The sequence below is a fragment of the Mus pahari genome, chromosome 8 (genome assembly GCF_900095145.1).
Source record: "Mus pahari chromosome 8, PAHARI_EIJ_v1.1, whole genome shotgun sequence".
Taxonomy (NCBI): domain Eukaryota; kingdom Metazoa; phylum Chordata; class Mammalia; order Rodentia; family Muridae; genus Mus; species Mus pahari.
The window spans coordinates 46,769,073-46,787,248 of record NC_034597.1 but is presented as its reverse complement, the minus strand read 5'-3'; the positions used below and the strand labels follow the sequence as shown (position 1 = coordinate 46,787,248).

Here is an 18,176-nt window from a genome sequence, read left to right as displayed (position 1 = left end):
ATAAAGGAACTGGCAGAACTGAGAACCTGTTGCTGTGCACAATTTAAATGTTTGCAACCTGAAATCAAAACCGCAAAACTGAGCTTCTTAGAAGATATGTAAAAAAAAAAAAAAAAAACCTAAACATATACCTCAAGTGGTACAGAAACACAGACTCTACAGCCTGTGTCAGTACCAGGATGTGCCTGCCATCCCAATGTTAGTGTGTTCCTATGGATGCTGGGAGAGATGAGACAGGATAGACGCCACAGGCCAAGGCAGTACCCTCCACACCAATGGGAGCTAGAGGCACATGGACACTGCACTGAGAAGGCCCCTAAGTAAAGTAATGCTTTCTTCTGGGACTGATTTTTAAAGACTATGTGTTACTCTGTTCCCTAAAGGTAATGGGAAAGTTCTGTTTTAACCCAAACAAAACCAGAAGACCCTGCCCCCCTGCAGCCTGAATGGGTGCCACAAGCATTCTGTTCTCTGGCAGGTCTGGGATGTGACTTGTTCTAATGGCCAAAGTCAGAATTCCCCAGTGTGTGCTCTGAACAGTGCTCCTCATGTGAGGCAGAGGGTGTTCTACCAGACAAGCTGATAGTGTTATCTCATTGGAACTATCTAGTATTTGAGCCCTGACACACTCATCCTACAAGCTTCCACTGATTCGTGCTTGGATAGTTCCCAGGGGACTGCAGGGAGCCTACTGGCATGAATATGGTGGTGCCACTAATGCTAGCATCACAGGTGAATTAAAGGGTAGTGGCCAGCAAGGGCACGGGACGCCCACAGCCACGGAGTGTCTGCAGAACCATGGTGATGATCCTTTAATATGGGATGAGAAGCCTTGCTCAGGAAGGCAGACAACCACGTATGGCTTCGAGACCAAGGTCCTCGAGGGGGGCCTTGAGCCCCTCCCCCGGGGCACTGGCACCAGCCCCAGGAATCCACAGGGCGGCTGGGTGGTGGCATCACCTGGGCTCACAGGCACAGTCACAGCTTGTCATCGGTCATCTCCAGGAACTGTGCACAGACATCCCGGACACACTCACCCTTAGGACTGAACAGGAACTTGTAGTAGCTGCCATCTGCACAGATAGCAATGACTGCATTGGGCTCTGTTCCAAAGGCACAGATGCATGGCGAGCCTGAAGGAACCTGAAACTTGGAAAAACTCCACTTGGAGCTGAAGTATTTTGGAAGGAAACTGGCTGATGCCAAACTAGACTGTTTATTCCTTTTTGGATCTTCAGCTGCAAAAATGTGCACAGTGCCGTGATCACTGGACACACAGATGAGAGAAGCGTCCTGATTGAAGTTGATGCAATAGATATTAGCTGCTTGAGATCCTCTTCGTAGCTCCTGGATTAAATGCCTTTTTCAGACGCAGTTGCAATTCTTGTTCCCTGCAGGTTGAGAGCAATACAGCTCAGGACACCCTCATGTGCGGGAATGTCCACTGGAGGCTTTTCAGTGCTGGCCAGGTCCACAAGCTGTACGTGGCCAGTGTGAGTGCCAGGGAAGGCAAGAAGGGAGTTGTTACTGTTGGGACACAGGACACAGAGGCCTATCTCTCCGTAACTTGACAGCCTTGACCTCTGTGGAGAATTCTATCTCGATGACTGTCTTCTTCTTCAGATCATCCCAGATCATCACTTTGTTGGGAGGATATTTCGGTTTTTTTCCACCGCCAACTAAAGCTAAATAGTTACAGCGAAATAACATTTCCACATGGCCAACTCCTCCTTCTAAAAATTCTTGTTTCTCTTTTTCTTTGAGTGGATCGGTATTATAGACTCGGAATCCATTTTCCATTCCACATGCAAAACACCCGTGGTCCTGGTTGAAGCCGGCGTACAGCAGCCCGTTGCTGTGGGGGTTACACGGCAGGAGGTTCATGGCGCCGTCGTAGGGTCTGTCGCTCCTCAGCACCGCATTCCGCTCGAAACCAGGCGATCTCTCCGGTCGCGCGGCGCTAGGGCCGCCCGTAATGGAATTATTATACTAAAAACTTTAAAACTACACTCTGGGGCTGGAGAGATGGCTCAGCTCTTCCAAAGGTCCTGAGTTCAAATCCCACAACCACATGGTGGCTCACAACCATCTATATAATGGGATCTGATGCCCACTTCTGGTGTGTCTGAAGACAGCTATAGAATGCATATAACAATAAATAAATCTTTGGGCTGGAGGGAGCCAGCAGAGGTCCTGAGTTCAATTCCCAGCAACCACATCATGCCTCACAACCATCTGTACAGCTACAGTGTACTCATACACATAACATAAATAAATTAAAAACAAAACAAACAAACAAACAAAAAACCTACACTCCGGCTTCTAACAGGAAAGGTGGGCGATCTGGAAGACCAGGCAAGTAATGTGCAGAGAGAATTCTAAGGAAGAACTAGAAGGAAACAACACTGGTACTGGAACAAAGAGTACCCTGGCTCCTCTTGCTATTCTGAGTTTTCTGGGTCTGTGCTATGGACAATTCTCGGTCATTGCTGTTGGAGAACCCTGCTATTAAGGTTGCAGTCCACCATGTCCTGATAGCTCTCTGAACTCTATACAAAATGGAGGACTCCCTTTCTCATCAAGGCTCCCCTTTCTTGCCTAACTTTATTTGGAGAGTATCTCTGAGCACAGTGACCTCATCTGAAGAATGACCCTGCACATGACTGAGCACACAAGTCACACACTAACTTCCTGCGCTTGTGACAATTACACACGGTGTTATGACCAATCAGCCCTTGCCACTCTTACCCCTATGAGCCCTTATATCCCCTAACCCTGGAACAATAAACTAGACTTGTCTCACGGAAGCTGTCTCCAGAACTCCTCGCCCTGTTTTCTGCTCTTGCTTCCTCTGCCCTCTGGCCAGTGGCCAGTGATCCTCCCCCCTAACCCCCAGGAGAAGGGAGAACCACAGTTGCTTCAAACATTTCTTCATCATCTATTCTTATTGTGTATATGTGTTGCATGAACTTTTCCTGGGAGAATAACTGAACCCCTGAGCTTGAAGAAATCAGTGTCAATGACAATTTCCAAAGCTAGGGCTCATGCAAGGGCCTACCAAGCATGCACAAAATACCAGCACCACGTAAGCCAAGAGCGGTGGTGCACACCTGCAACCTCAGCACTCGAGACATAGAAGGCAAAAGGATAGGGAGTTTAAAGACACCCTTGGCTACATAGCAAGTTTGAGGCTACATTGGGATGTATAAGAACTTTTGTAAAAAGCTGAAATGATTCCAAAACTGAAATGCAAACAATGTGACAAAAGTGAAAAAAACATAATGTCCAAGAAGTGTTAAACTACAAATGGTATAGCGTACTGTTGTGAAATGCTGTCTGCAGAGCAGAACAGTCATTACCATCTTTCATTTAAAAAAAAAAGATTTATTGTGTCTGTGAGTACACTGTAGCTGTCTTCAAACAGGGCATAGGATCCCATCACAGATGGCTGTGAGCCACCATGTGGTTGCTGGGAATTGAACTCAGGACCTCTGGAAGAGCAGTCAGTGCTCTTAACCACTGAGCCATCTCTCTAGCCCAGCCATCACCATCTTAACCAGAGCAGCTTACCATAAGATTACTTGTAAGAGCCATCTGGGTGCAGCCTGCTCATATTCCTCCAAGGAAGTAGTGGAGAGAGTCTTGAGACCCTTGCCTGGGATTCCAGTCACTCTTTCCTGAACCTCTATCCTAGCTGTGTGTAATTGGGCCCTAACTTCACATGGTCCTTAGAAATAATAGTATAGAATGTGGAAGATTAACTGAAAAGAGATCTCCATCTACAGCTATAGAGAAGTTGTCATTCATGGAAAGATGAGAGTCCTTTTAGTGGCATGTTGTTTGGGAGCCACCTACATGCCTGAAGGCAATACCTACTGGTTCACAAAACTACACTTGGGTAGGATCATTACTTTGGTCTGTCATTGTCCTATTTGGGATAAGCAGCCACTGTTTCACCTCCCCAGGAAAGTTCATTCAACACATACACACATTGTTATAGGACATTTGAACCTGTTTCTAGTTGTGGTGTGGCTCAGCCCTTAGTACACACTTTTAATCCCTCTGGAATACAGACATGCCCTTCATATACACCTTCAATCCCAAATAATCAAGGCAAGGTTAATTTGTTGAATGAAACAGTCATATTTGAAAACACTGTCTAATTGAGTTGCAGACAAAATGACGGATAAGGGAAATATTTGACGGAGTACGATCTGCCCAACTCTCAGGAAAAGAGAGAGGAAAGGGAAGCTACTTAAGGGATAGAGAGAGAGAGAGAGAGAACAGGAAGAAGAGAGTACAGTACCGGAATACATTAGAGTTTGTGGAATTGAACCTCAGTCCTCTGTAATATCAGTTAATATCTTAACTGCGGGGCTATCTCCCCATCCCCTTAATTTAATTTTTTTAAAAATACTGTTTTTATTTTTATTTTATGTGCATTGTTATTTGTTTACATGTATGTCTGAAATGAGGGTGTCAGAGTCCCTGGAGCTGGAGTTACAGTTGTGGGCTGCAGTAGGGGTGCTAGGAATTGAATTCAAGTCTCTGGAAGAGCGGCCTGTGCTCTTAACTGCTGAGCTGTCTCTCCAGTCTCCCCTTGACTTAATCCTTAACCTTAAAGGCCATTAGACAATGTTCTCTGGCCTAATTTCATCCTTTCCTTCCTACTTGTCTCAGCACTTCTGTTTTTGCCTGTGATTTTGTGTGTGTGTGTGCAGGTTGGGTATCATTCAGCTCTGTGTTTGTGTTGGTATTTATTCTGCTTGCTATTCTGAGTTTTCTGGATCTATGTTTAGTATCTATCATTACTTTGGGACACTTCCCAGTCATTGTTCCAAACATTTCTTCATCCTCTAGTGTAACTCACTAGAGTGTAACAGTAGGGTTTTTTGTTGTTGTTTTTTTGTTTTTTGTTTTGTTTTGTTTTGTTTTTTTCGAGACAGGGTTTCTCTGTATAGCCCTCGCTGTCCTGGAACTCACTTTGTAGACCAGGCTGGCCTCAAACTCAGAAATCGGCCTACCTCTGCCTCCCAAGTGCTGGGATTAAAGGCGTGCGCCACCACCGCCCGGCGGTAGTTTTTATGTACCTGTCTCTGTCTGCTAATCTAGGCCTTCTCCTGGAAGCTTCTAGACTCCAAACTATCTAATCTAGGTCTGGAAGGTTTTCAGCCTCTGAGATGTTCTTAGTTAGGTTTCCGTCGCTGTGAAGAGATACCATGACCAAGGCAACTCTTATAAGGGACAACATTTCATTGGGGCTGGCTTACAGGTTCAGAGTCTCAGTCCATTATCATGATGACAGAACTCATGGCAGTGTCCAGGCAGGCATGGTACTAGAGGAGGAGCCAAGAGTTCTACATCTTGTCCCAAAGGCAAACAGGAGAAGACTGGCTTCTAGGAGCTAGCAGAAGAGTCTCAAAGCCCACCACAGTGTCACACTTCTACTGGCAAGGCCACACCTACTCCAACAAGGTCACACCTCCTAATAGTTCCACTCACTCCCTGGGCCAAGAATATTCAGACCACCCCAGAGTTATTGCTGAATAAGCTCACCCCTTTTTAGTTCTTTCTGACTTCTGCCCATCTGGCTCAGCTTAGCTGTACTGGCTCAAACTCCTCTCCCAGCTGACTAATTCAATCTGGCTTCTCTCCAGAATTATTCTCTCCTCTGAATTGCTGTTTGACCTCAAACTAACTTTAGCAATCTTTTCTAATCTTCTGGCTCTTTCTCGTGTTCTTACTTGTTCTGTCTCTACCTGTGCCTAACTTCTTGTTCACTCTTCAATCTGTCTGTGTGCAACTGTCCAGGTCTCCTTCTCTTTCTCCGTAATATTCATATTCTCTCTCTCTCTCTCTCTCTCTCTCTCTCTCTCTCTCTCTCTCTCTCTCTCCCCTCTACTGTGCTGCTCACAACCACCTGTAACTTCCATCCCAGGAGACTTAAGTCTTCATCTGTCCTCCATGGGCACTCCACATACATGGTTCACAGACATACATTCAGACAAAACACTGGTACACAATAAATAAAAATAAAGTCTCAAAAGAATTAAATTAATACATGATAGTTTTAAAAGGGAAATTAATTCCTCAGCTTTAAAAATAATGTGTAACTAGATTGACCTTCTACCCCCAGAACCATGCAAGCTACAAGGGAGTAAAGTATTTACAGTACTGAAAGCAGGAAAAAAAAAGTCCATCTCACATCGGGATTTAGAGGTGTGCACCACCACACTCTGTGAGAAAAATCTTTAGAAAAAATGAAAGTGGGGCTGGAGAGATGGCTCAGCGGTTAAGAGCACCGATTGCTCTGCCAGAGGGCCTGAGTTCAATTTCCAACAACCACATGGTGGCTCACAATCATCTGTAATGGGATCAGATGCCCTCTTCTGGTGTGTCTGAAGACAGCAATGGTGTACTCATACATTAAATAAATAAATAAATCTTTAAGGAAAAAAATGAAAGTGGTAAGATCAGAAATTCAGATCTGCATAAAAAAAATGACAGAAAAATTATGAAGAAATTCCACTTCAACTTTAACATCCAGTGTAGTACTTTGTTACTGGGTCTGGAAAGGCTCTGAAGACTGATGTGGAGAACGGAGGCAAAGTGTGAGCCATGAGTCTGGGAACGGAAGAAACCATACAAATAATGGGCAGGTTTCATAAAATTCCTGCAAGGTGGGCAAGGCAGATAATTAATTCAAGGGACAAAGTAAGACTGTACACAGTGTGCCCGGTTCTGTCCTTGGGGACAGCAAAAAGAGTCAACTCACTAAAGGGCTCCATCAAGTTAGTGCTCAACAGAAACTTGGAAAAGGAAGCCTTAAATATTATAAACTACACGAAACAGCAAAGATGTGGCACAGAAAAGCACAAAACGGTTGTAATCCTACTGTCTAGGAGAACCCTGGCTAGCCCTGGGATATTTCAAACTATATTCGTTTAGGCACCGACGAGTCGGGACAGGAGGGCGGAGTTACCACTCAGCCCTGTGTTTGGTTTTTTTGAAACGAGCGAGCGCCCTCTTCTGTTTCGCGAGAGGAATGGCAGAATCCTTCCTGGGAGCGGCAGGCGGCCCGGGAAGGGCTTGGCAGATGCTGATTCAGGCACCTAGGTTTACAGAACACCAGCTTGCAGGGGTGATGGAGGATGACGCCAGGCCGTACGTCACTTTCACAGTTCAGGGGACCTCGTGACGTCACAGCTCCCTCCGCGGCCTCTTCCGGGGCGGGAAGCCGCGCTCCCAGTCGGAAGTGACGTACTCCAGCGTTTCCCGCAGTGGCGGCATTTTAAGTTTAGTGATCTGGACAGGTTGGTACACTTAAGTCGCCGCCTGAGAGGAGGCTGCAGGGTTCCGGTGGCTCCGCGAGATGGGCCCAGCCAGTCCGCCGACCTTCCGGTGCAGATGAGAGAACCGGGGCTCCGTCTACCGGAGCGTCCGGGAAGCCTGGGTTGAACGAAAGGAGGAAAGGGCGCCCGCGGGCCATGGCCCCTCCTCCAGGGGTAGGTCCCGCGTCTCTGCGGTTTGCTGCCGCCGCCAGCTGGCTGGTTGTCCGCAGTCGCCGCGTAGAGCACTTCCCGAAAGTGGTCGAGTTTCTGCAGTCCCTGCGCGCAGCTGCCCCCGACTTGGTGTGCTACCGACACCATGAACGCCTGTGTATGGGCCTAAAGGCCAAGGTACTAGAGAGAGTAGGACCTAAAGGGGCGGGATGCGAGGACCTAAGGAAGGACGGCCGGCTGGGAAAGGGTAGGTGTTCTGAGCCCTGTACCGTACAGGTGGTGGTGGAGCTGATCCTGCAGGCGCGACCCTGGGCCCAGGTCCTGAATGCCCTGAAGCATCACTTCCCAGAGTCCAGAACAGTAAGTACCACTGGATCCTGAAGATGTGAGTGCTATGTTGGACAGACCAAACTCGGTAGGTGTGATGCAGCCAAGTTGCCCCTGGGTCCTGGCCACACCTCCTCCCCCAAATTTTTCTGTCTTCAATATCCTCAACAGACAAGACAAGATAGGAAGCTGTTGGAGGCACGGGAAAATTTCTGCTTGCTTGTGAAGCACCTGTCGGAGGACCCACCTTCGAGCCTGCAGGTGAGAATGGTTGGTTTGGAGGATGTTATGGGATTCCTGTTTTTTTCTAAAATTCATCTGACCTCCTTCTCTTTCCCACATACAGGAACTAGAACAAGACTATGGGGAACCCTTTCTGGTTGCCATGGAAAAGCTGTTGTTTGAATACTTGTGTCAGCTAGAAAAAGCGCTGCCTCCAATCAGAACAGGAGAGGTTGTTAAGACAGAAGCACTTTAAGGGCGGAATGCTGGGTGGCTCCCCCAAGAATTATGATCTTCATATCTGTCACCTTGCCCACAGCTTCAGGATGCTCTAAGTTGGATTCAGCCTGGCTCATTCATCACTTCTTCTGTTGCTTTGCACCAGTATGGTACAGACATGGGGTGGCCATTTCCAGGTAAGGGAATCATCTAAGATAACTAGCAATTTGGAGGTTAGTGTTTAGCTCGACCAAACCTGAGTCACCCGATGGAAGTTCTATGGACCCATGACATAAATCTGAGTTTTAACCTTGTTCTAATTGTATAAGGCATCTTATTTTATCTTTCAGGGAGCTCTACTTCTGGCTCAGGGAATCTGAGAGAGCCCATGGAAGAGAGTCCTCATCAACAAACAAAACCAGCACTCCACAGCCCTCTGCCTAAAGCTAAGCCTGGCCCTCACCAGCCAGCTTCACGGGAGCACCCAGAACATTTAGCTGGCAACCGCTTTAATCTGGCCCCTTTGGGAAAGCGAAAATTCCGATCACATTGGACATCCTCAAAGGCATGCCATAAAGAGCGGCCCACAGTCATGCTACTCCCATTTAGGAACATGGGCTTACCAGCTCAAGACATATCTAACCCTAAAAGCCTGGAGGAACACGGCGTGGGCTCAGCAGCTTCTGTGGGAAAAGAACCAGTCTGCACGGGGAAGCCTAAGATCCCATCTCGGAGCTTGGGGAAAAGGGCATTAGAGGAGACCCCACCCGACTTGCCGGCTACAGAGCAGGAGTAAGAGTTTGTCCTTCCTTAGGAATACTTTCCCTGCCTGTTTCCCTTCTTCACCTAACCTTTCCCTTGTCTTCATCTCAGGAACGGTGTGAATTGCGTGGACCCTCTTAGAGTCAAGAAACCAGGTAAGCTTTGGACCAGACAGCTTTGGGACTTTCCAAGGCCTGTGATCACCTAAAAGTGGGTTTAGATTTTGTTTCTGCTTATTTTTTTCTTTTCTTTTTTTTTTTTTTTTTAAAGATTTATTTATTTTTTATTATATGTAAGTACACTGTAGCTGTCTTCAGACACTCCAGAAGAGGGAGTCAGATCTTGTTACAGATGGTTGTGAGCCACCATATGGTTGCTGGGATTTGAACTCAGGACCTTCAGAAGAGCAGTTGGGTGCTCTTACCTGCTGAGCCCTCTCACCAGCCCTGCTTATTTTTTTCGAGATAGATTTTTTTTTTTTCTACATAACCCCGGCTGTCCTGGAAATTGATATGTAGACCAGGCTGGCCTTGAACTCAGAGATCCCCCTGCTTCAGCCTCCAGAGTGCTGGGATTAAAGGTGTGGGCCACCATGCTAGGCTAAAAAAGAGGTTTTAATTGTGGTTTCTTTCCTGCAGCACTGTCCCCGACCCCGTGTAGCTCTGTTATTACCATAGGGGACTTGGTTTTGGACTCTGATGAGGAAGAAAATAACCAGAAGGAAGGGAAGGTGAGTGGGAAGAAGCAGAAAGCCAAGCCAGAGGGTGGGCAGAACAAAGCAGGAATCCATGTGAAGTGTTCCCAGTTATAGGAATTATGCTTTCTTCTCTATAGGAGTCTTTGAAAAACTATCAGAAGACGAAGTTTGACACCTATATCCCCATGCTTTGTGATTACATCCCATAGTGCCCTGCCTATTCCTTTCTGGCTACATAAACAGTTCTCACTCAGGTCCTCTGGAATACCCTCTGCACTCTGTCCATCTTCCGCTGCAGCTCTGCATGCAATTTAGTGGAAAAGAAGAGGAAGCCCAGATATGAGTTGCCTGGCTCCATTGCTAAAAGCTTTGTAACACTTGGAAATTAAATTTTGTTTCACTTTTGATGGGAAGAAGGGGAATTAAGACTTGCATAGGTCTGTGTAGGTCATTCCTCAGAAACAACAGGCTTCTCTTAGCTGGTTGAGGCCCTTCTCATATTTACTCCTTTGTTAAGGGTTCAGATTTACCTAGAAGGGTTAGGAGAGAGCCTGGAAGGGAAACTGTCCTTATGCCATCTTAACAGTCGTCCCTAAGGCCAGAACATACTTTGTAAGGTGCTTCATGAGAGTGACATTCACTTCCCTGGATCCCCCTGGGTCAGGGTCAATCCCTGGAGGAGCATCTAGATGCCAGCCTGTGATGAAAGCCCAGCGTCTATCTGTATGAAAATATTTCAAGTATAGAAGGATGGCTAAGCTGTTTAGACATGTGATGATCTCATTTAATGAAGCTGGTTAACATGATTCCAACAGCCTTTCTTTTCCAGACCAAGGGCTGTCATTTCTGTGTGGATCAGCATCTTTTCTTCCTAATGTTCAGGGGTTGTCCCCAGGGTCTCATTTGTTAATCTCACGTCTCCTTCCTCCTGCCATAGCATTGTGTGTGCAGCTAGAGGCATGGGTGAGTAGAGAGCGCTCAGGAGTGAGAGCCGGAACTGAATTAGGCAACCACCACCACAAGGGCTGCAGTGGGAGAGGCACGCCCTGTCGGGAGGCTCCAGTGGCATTGTTGCTGCCTCAAGAGAGTAGGCTTCTTAGGTCTACTGGGAATTGCTGAAGATTGGATTCACTTGCTGGGTGACTCGGATAAAAGTAGTTCTCCGGCTTAGTTCCTTCAGTTTAGCGGCCCCTACATATGTGCACGTAGACCGGATGCCTCCTAGGATGTCACGAATAGTATGTTCCACATCGCCTTTAAAGGGGACTTCTACTATCTTTCCCTCTGAGGCCCTTGGAAAACAAAAACTTTTATTACCTCCTGTAGAATTCTTTAAGCCCAGTTACTCTTCCTGTCTCTAACATTTATACCCCTTTACCATTTTTCTCTCAAGAATGATACTGTACATTTCCCAGAGGGCATGACAACATCCTCCATAGACTCATAGTCACCAAGAACATTCAGGTGCTAGCCCTCCATACGTACCTGTACTCAGCCACACCTCCTGAATATTTCTTCATGGCCATTTCAGAACTCATCCCGTAGAAGAGCTTGTATTTCTTGCCATCTCTCTCGATGAGTTCACCACCTGATTCACTGTGCCCGGCCAGCATGCCACCCAACATCACAAAGTCAGCCCCTGCCCCTGCCAAAATCAAGAAGTTGGAAAAGATAAATCTAGCCAAGGTACCCATATAGGCACCATCCAAACCAGCTTGTGTGAGTCTCACTTCCTGCTGGGTCTGTTTGCATAGCTGGTCCACAGTTCCTTGAGACTGCCTCTACTCTGGCCTCTGGTTTAAAGACCTAGAAGTTCCCTGACTGACTTCTGTTTTTCCAATCTACTTGTAACTTCATCTTACAGTTTCCAGCTCAGTGGCCGGGCGGTGGTGGTGGCACACGCCTTTAATCCCAGCACTTCGGAGATAGAGGCAGGTGGATTTCTGAGTTCAAGGCCAACCTGGTCTACAGAGTGAGTTCCAGGACAGCCAGAGCTACACAGAGAAACCCTGTCTCGAGAAAACAACAAGAACAGTTCCCAGCTCAGTATGACTTTGGTTCTAAGACAATAGGTCTCCAATTTTGTCACCTTGGGAATAGAAAAATGAGTATTTGTAGTTCTGTTTCTCAGGGTGATTTTGTAGGTTAGATATAGGATTCAGCAATCTACATTTTCAATCTAGGGCATGTCATGAATGGCTCTGGCTTACGGCTTGGGAGGGTCAAAAATCTCAGGATTTCCTCGATTGCTCGTCCCAGGTGACACTTTAGGTTTCTGGGTCACTGGTTTATATTATGAATTTAAATGGCTTCTTCAGCTGTGTCTGGCTTGACATCTTGCCCTTAGACCCCCAGAGGTGATTTATCTTCTACAGGATCTTCCTGCCATGCCCTCCCAGTCTCCTTACCAAAAGCCTTTGCCACATCCCCAGGACAGCTGCAGCCTCCATCCTACAAAGTAAGGAATGCTGTGAGAGACAGCATAGATTTCTCAAGGCTTCTCAACTGCCCATGTCAAAGTGGACTAGAACTCATGTCCTGACCAGGACTTCACCAGAGCCCCACCCTACAGAGAACAGTGGCTGTAGGCAGCCGAAAACCCTCTCCAGGTCTTGAGTCTTACTGAAATGATATGGCCTTTGAGGCCATGAGCAGCATCTGCACACTCCATCACTGCACTGAGCTGTGGATACCCGACTCCAGTTTTCTTCCGAGTTGTACAGACAGAGCCTGGGAAGAAGAACAGAAGTGAGAGTGAACTGGCCTATGGTTTTGCCTCCAACGGGACAGATGAGACGATGGTCCAAGGAACCAGCTTACCAGGACCAATTCCCACTTTGATGATGTCAGCCCCAGAGAGGATTAACTCTTCTACCATTTCTCCTGTTACCACATTTCCTGCCTGAGACAATAATCAAAACAGCACTATTAGGGTCGGTGGTGGAGGGCAGCTTTAGTGCTCTCATATAATCAATACCTTGACTGTGACATTCCTATTACAAATAAAGAGTACCTAGAGCCCTCCTTCAGGACTTTCCACCAACTCCAAAGGACCTAGATTCCCACTTACCGTTCCCATCCCACATTTATACTTTGACTTAGTGTGGAGGATAGAGGAAACAACATTGTCTAGGGTAAAAATGATCAGAATGACCTTTAAAGCAGCAAGGTGGGCAGTAAGACATAAAGTGGCATTAAAGAGCAGTTGTTGAGTCAGAAACCCCACTCAGATCAACAGTAGTGCCCTTTCACTACCAGGGGACTACTGCCCATTCCTGAAGCTCTCTACCTTGAAAAAACATGGAAAGTCACAGGAATGTGGGCTAAAATATCCATCTGCCCAGCAGTATGTGGACAGTACAACATCCCCCTTCAATAAGCTTCTAAAAAATAACATAGTTTTATATGATGCTTTTTGTTGTTAGTTTGAGACAAACTCTCAGGGCTGGTCTTGAACTGTTTCTATCCCCCAAGTACTGGGATTGTAGATAGGTATCAATGTCAGGCTTTCACGTTTAACACTTTCTATTGTAGCCGGGCAGTGGTGGCACACGCCTTTAATCCCAGCTCTTTGGAGACAGAGGCAGGCGGATTTCTGAGGTCGATGCCAGCCTGGTCTACAAAGTAAGTTCCAGGACACCCAGGCTATACAGAGAAACCCTGTCTCGAAAAACAAAAACAACACTTTCTATTGTAGCACAGGACCACTTCAGTAAACAGACATGTACGACAGGTATGTGCAACGTTTGTAAATGTCCCATGTTTTTTAAGTCCTTGATTAATGAACTATGAATCAAAGGTCAGAGATGGTGCACTGATTACTACCCATTTTAAATTTTGAACCATGACAGTAACATGTAGAGTAGAAATATGCAGCAGAGACCAAGTACTGATATAACAACATGAAATGTCAGGAAAGAGGAGACAAAAGTAACAGGTATAGGATGATAATAGAGTGTGGTGGTGCATCCCTTAATCCCCACCCTCCAGAGGCAGGCAGATCTCTGAGATCAGACTGGTCTACAGAGTTAAATTCAAGGCAGCTAGAGGTGCAGAAGCCTTGTCTCAACCAAGCAAAAAGTAGAAACATACCATGATGGTGTGTTGGGGGAATCGCTTCCGTACATCCTTTACAAATTCAACAAAATGTTCAGAGTAGCCATTAGCCACATCCAGGCATATATATTTTACTTGGGGAACAGCTTCCAGGATCTGTTCCAGCTGCTCAAAGTCAGCAGAGCCTGTGCCTGAGCTGGCAGCGAGACACTGTGGAGAGAGAGCAACAGACCAACCTGTGGCATTGTATCAGAAATGAGGTGGTAAGTGGCCAATAGGGATTAAAGGGGAGGGTTGATTTCCAAGAGCCAAAAAAAAAAAAAAAAAGGATGCCTGGAAAACTAATGAGCAGGGTAGGCCCAGAGTTACCTCAAGACATTCAGGATTCTGGCTAGCAAACTCTTGCCACTGATGGATGCTGTAGTGCTTATGGATGGCAGTGAACAGGGAGAACTGAAGAGAAAAAAGAACCATCAAAAGGGCAGAGACTTTATTAGGCTATCTAGATAATAGCCTGCAAAGAAGAACAGTATAGGGAAGTTCATGGTTGAGCTGACTTCAGCCACTATTAGTCCTACAATCCCAGTACAGCCTTTACTCTCATTAGCACTTGTCTGGTATTCTACCAAAGTACTGTGGTCCAGGTTGGATTTCACCTACTAGCACATTCATTGCTCATGACCTTAAAAGTGATAGGGACGTGCTCTTGGTACAGTAAAACAAGTAATAGGCCTGGAAGAACTAAAGAGGATAAATGGAGAGAGAGTTTGTCTACACTCAGCTCTAAGAGGATCCAGTTCTCAAATTGTTTTTCTCTCTTTCGGTTTACTTGCTGGCAGTAATCCAACAAGTCTAGATACACACAAAGCTAAAAGCTTAAGACTATTGGAGCAACAAAATACTATTGCAGCCATTCTCTTCTCTGCTGGAAAAGAACAGGTTTTCCATGTTAGGGACATAAACATGCAATGATCTGTCATCTCTTAGGCAAATTAAAAAAGACAATGATTGTCTGGCAGTAATGGCATACACCTTTAGTCCCAGCACTTAGGAGGCAGAGACAAGGAAAGCCTGATCTATAAAGCAAAGTTCCAGGACAGCCAAAGTTATACAGAGAAACCCCGTCTTAATAAATAAAAGTCCTGGCTCATGAAACTGCAAGGATCTCAGTACTCCGAGGAAGGTACCGAGAATGCCGGTGGTTTTGCTTTCTGAGCATAAATGGGCAGCCCCAAGAGTCAATAGTTGGTTGAAACAGCACAGATTTTACAAGTGAGAAGAAACAAGGAAGTCATGTATCAGGCAGCCACAGGAAGTTCTATGCATAAATGCTGGTATTCTGCTTTCTCAGTAAAAATCAACTGTCAACAAGTTCATAAACAAAAGCTACGGTGGTCAGCAGGTCTTAGAGATATGTTGGTGTAATAAGTTCACCTAATCCATACAAACCCGAAGAAATACTTTGCTTGTATCTAACCTATTTTTTTTTTTAATCATCATTGAGACTTGGCTAGTTTTCTAAAATTTGATTTCTGTAGCACTTGTCCACAGTATTGAAATCCAGTTCTTAGTAAGGTTCATGGATTACCGCATGTCTTTTAACAGATTTGCCAATTCCCCAAATCCACCTGTCAGAGAAGGCGGACAAGATAACAGCTGGAACCCTGAGGAACTAGTAACAGGAATAAAGTAATAAAACTCCATAATTATCAATCTCAGAGAAAGCACAACAAACATTCTACAAAAACAGAAAAAAAAAAAAAAAAAAACAACAAAAAAACAAGGTCTTTAAGGCTAACAGCCACAAACAGAACCCACCAACTAGGGCTACAAGGATTAACAAGCAAAGCACATTATGTTCTCAAAAGCGCCCAGGCAACTATCTACCTTCTCAACTACATGCATAGAGGCAAGTGATATTACTGTCAGGAGCAGTGTCTTCCATTTTCAAAGGGGACAATCTGTATTTAAGAACAAAACTTCCATTTGGGATAGATCTCAAAAACTCCCAGGAACCTAGAAGAACCTTAAAGAAGTGAAAAATTAATAGTAGGCATACAAGAAAACTAATAAATTCCTTTTTTTCTGTAATATCCCAGGCTGAAAATTTTTAAATACTCAAAATACTATTTAATTTCTGGACTAAACAGTGACTGCTTAATGTTCAAACAATGACTGACTAAGGAAATGCATGTGATTGGGTTCACCTGGGTGGGCACTGGAAGAATTCGGTAAAGTATATAAATTATGGGGGATTGTAAATAAAAAAGATGAAACGTCTAATTTTGAATCTCACTAGTTCACACAGATCTTTGAACTGATCAAATGGTTCTTAGTAATGGAAGAAAATAATAAATCCAACATTCTGTTAATTGCCAGAGACTGAGAGAGGAGATGCAATTCCTCTGTAGCCAGCTGGGAGAATATCTGGAAGGGTGCATAACGTTAATCTCACCTTACAGAGAACCTTAGCCATTTCAAAAGTGCCCACGGTATCCATATTGGCAGCAATGACGGGGATGCCACTGTACATTTGCTTTGAGTTCCGGAATGAAAATGATCTTGTGAGATCTACCTGCAGAAATTAAGAGGTCATTAAGCATTTCATTCATTCAGAAAATATGTATCGTTCTTGAACCTTTCTTGGTCCTGGTCCATTAGAAGCTTGAGGTTAAAAAAAAAAAAAAAAACAAGGAAGACAACTGGCTCACCTCACTTCGAGACTTAAGAGTGCTGCGTTTGGGTCTCAACAGGACATCCTTGAAGTCAAGTTTCACATCATTATCAATATGAGGCATGATGAAGGGCTGGAGTTAGATTTAAAAAAAAAAAAAAAAAGAGGCTGTAAAACTGGGAAGTAACAAAGTTCTAAACCAAGTCCCCCTTGAGCCTCTCAATGTCTTGATAACGCTAGGACAAGAATCACCTCTCACGCCTAAACTGTGTAAAGTCAGATCAGGGTGTGGTTCTTGAAGTCTCTCTGGGACCATCCTGAGTCTGGATTACCCTAATGCTTCAATCCCGGGTATGATTTTTAGGGCGAACTGGGAAGAGATTATGGTTCCTGAAGGTGCTTCCTTACCTAGTTAATCTCCCTTTTCTCGCCACTGCAAAGGGCAATTTAGAGTAAGAGGCTGACTTAAGAAGGAGAAAAGAGATTTTAACCAGCTTCCGGCATAGCGGTACTCACTTCCTGTTGCTTTGACTCAGGTGGCAGTTGACCAAAGATTCTTTTGCTTAGCAACTAGCCGCGTGCAGCCTCGATGAGCCTTCAGGTCCACTCGAACAAGTTCCGCTAATTGCAAACCCGACTACCCAAGGAATTCTAGCTTCAGGCGCTGTGCAAGGCCTTCTGGGTAACAGAGTCCACACACTGAGGCTGCCGTTGAGTGCGAGCGGCAGAAGAACTACAACTCCTAGGATGCAAAGGACGGAGCTGTCTCCAGGCATGATGGGAAAAGTAGTTTGTTCCGTTCCAGCTCGCCGCTAACACCAGTTCGGTGGCCACGCGCGGGGTCTCAGGGCGTCGTCTGGCTGTTCCTAGCCGACTTGCCTTTCTTTTTACAACCCCAGTGACACAGAACACGAGGGCATTCCTGAGCGTTTCGGGAACCGGGTGGAAAGAGGAGAGGGTGGGTCCAGAGAGTGACCCGGAAGCAGAAGTGTTCCTTGCCGTGGAGTGCTGGGAAGCGACAGCGGCAGCAGCGACCACAGCGGGAGAAGCAGCACTCTAGCCGCCTGCAACCCCAACCTGGGAGGAAGATGCTAATTAAAGTGAAGGTGGGAGCGTTTCCAGACTTTCCAAGACTCGGTGCAGGGTTGGCCGCTGCGCCTTAGGGGAGAGGCGGGAAGGAGAACCATGCCTTTCCTGAACTGGGAGGGCTGACACCCTCGGGGCCCTGCGCGAGGCTTGATGGGAACTAGGGGGACCCCGGGAGGCTTTGAGCTCTGGAGGCCGGTCCAGCCTGAAGACTTCGGGTCTTACAAGGAAGCCTGCCTTACTTCCTTGCCAGGTCTGTGGTCAGACCCGGAGGAGGCAGCGTTTGTCCTGGTCTCGCTGTATTCAAGCCCTTGCAGTCATAGAGAAGGCCTGGCAGCAGCTTGGCTCCTCCAGAATTTTGGGGGGGGGAAAGCATTGTCCCCTGTTCTTCATGCCTACATTGTATACTTCTCTCAGGCCCTAACATAGGCTCCCTGCAGAGCACAGCATGGAGCATTCGTCTGATGAAAGTGAGGGCCTTTCAGTAGCTAGACTACGAGCCAAGGTTAGTGTCTCACCCGACTTTCAGTAGCTAAGCTCGGAGTGGCACTAGGCACCTTCCTGTCGGAACTGGACATTAAGAACTAGCCTCACATGCCTTTAATCCCAGCACTTGGGAGGCAGAGGCAGG

General features: G+C 46.1%; 3 protein-coding genes and 1 pseudogene across 6 annotated transcripts in view; 2 read left to right on the top strand and 2 right to left on the bottom strand.

Annotated features, from left to right (window-relative positions):
• Positions 1–9: 9 nt before the first annotated feature.
• Positions 10–1,963, bottom strand: LOC110325633 (annotated as a pseudogene).
• A 5,276-nt stretch (positions 1,964–7,239) lies between these two features.
• Positions 7,240–12,357, top strand: Tinf2 (TERF1 interacting nuclear factor 2). 3 transcript variants are annotated; one of them, XM_029541458.1, is made up of 9 exons: positions 7,240–7,505; positions 7,779–7,862; positions 8,001–8,090; positions 8,176–8,283; positions 8,371–8,467; positions 8,621–9,062; positions 9,144–9,187; positions 9,671–9,762; positions 12,105–12,357. In XM_029541458.1, the coding sequence occupies exons 1-9, from the start codon at positions 7,488–7,490 to the stop codon at positions 12,189–12,191; spliced, it is 1,062 nt and encodes a 353-aa protein (XP_029397318.1). In that variant the 5' UTR covers positions 7,240–7,487; the 3' UTR covers positions 12,192–12,357. The 3 variants fall into 3 exon arrangements, with proteins under 3 accessions (XP_029397318.1, XP_029397317.1, XP_021058632.1); XM_029541457.1 differs by having other exon boundaries at positions 7,241–7,679; XM_021202973.2 differs by lacking the exon at positions 12,105–12,357 and adding an exon at positions 9,867–10,718 and having other exon boundaries at positions 7,242–7,679.
• Positions 10,485–17,419, bottom strand: Gmpr2 (guanosine monophosphate reductase 2). 2 transcript variants are annotated; one of them, XM_021202975.2, is made up of 10 exons: positions 16,976–17,419; positions 16,497–16,592; positions 16,241–16,360; positions 14,155–14,238; positions 13,822–13,995; positions 12,550–12,631; positions 12,353–12,459; positions 12,138–12,180; positions 11,215–11,374; positions 10,485–11,021 (listed from the first exon to the last, which is right to left on the bottom strand). In XM_021202975.2, exons 2-10 carry the CDS (start codon positions 16,581–16,583, stop codon positions 10,832–10,834), a joined length of 1,047 nt encoding a protein of 348 aa, XP_021058634.1. In that variant the 5' UTR covers positions 16,584–16,592; positions 16,976–17,419; the 3' UTR covers positions 10,485–10,831. The 2 variants fall into 2 exon arrangements, with proteins under 2 accessions (XP_021058634.1, XP_029397320.1); XM_029541460.1 differs by lacking the exon at positions 16,976–17,419 and adding an exon at positions 16,868–16,959 and having other exon boundaries at positions 10,832–11,021.
• Nedd8 (NEDD8 ubiquitin like modifier) overlaps positions 17,271–18,176 on the top strand; it is a 10,468-nt gene continuing 9,562 nt past the window's right edge. The window contains exon 1 of the mRNA XM_021202978.1: positions 17,271–17,565. Coding sequence (XP_021058637.1) covers positions 17,548–17,565 — 18 coding nt within the window. The 5' untranslated portion in view covers positions 17,271–17,547. The remainder of the gene's footprint in view (positions 17,566–18,176) is intronic.

Excerpts from the sequence above, each read along its gene's own strand:
- Tinf2 (XM_029541457.1), top strand. The coding sequence starts at position 7,488 with ATGGCCCCTCCTCCAGGGGTAGGTCCCGCGTCTCTGCGGTTTGCTGCC. Across the intron at positions 7,863-8,000 it reads ACTTCCCAGAGTCCAGAACA|ACAAGACAAGATAGGAAGCT; the intron begins GTAAGTACCACT and ends TATCCTCAACAG. Across the intron at positions 8,284-8,370 it reads CTCCAATCAGAACAGGAGAG|CTTCAGGATGCTCTAAGTTG; the intron begins GTTGTTAAGACA and ends CCTTGCCCACAG.
- Gmpr2 (XM_021202975.2), bottom strand. The coding sequence starts at position 16,583 with ATGCCTCATATTGATAATGATGTGAAACTTGACTTCAAGGATGTCCTG. Across the intron at positions 13,996-14,154 it reads AGAATCCTGAATGTCTTGAG|TGTCTCGCTGCCAGCTCAGG; the intron begins GTAACTCTGGGC and ends CTCTCTCCACAG. Across the intron at positions 12,632-13,821 it reads TCCCCCAACACACCATCATG|GCAGGAAATGTGGTAACAGG; the intron begins GTATGTTTCTAC and ends TTATTGTCTCAG.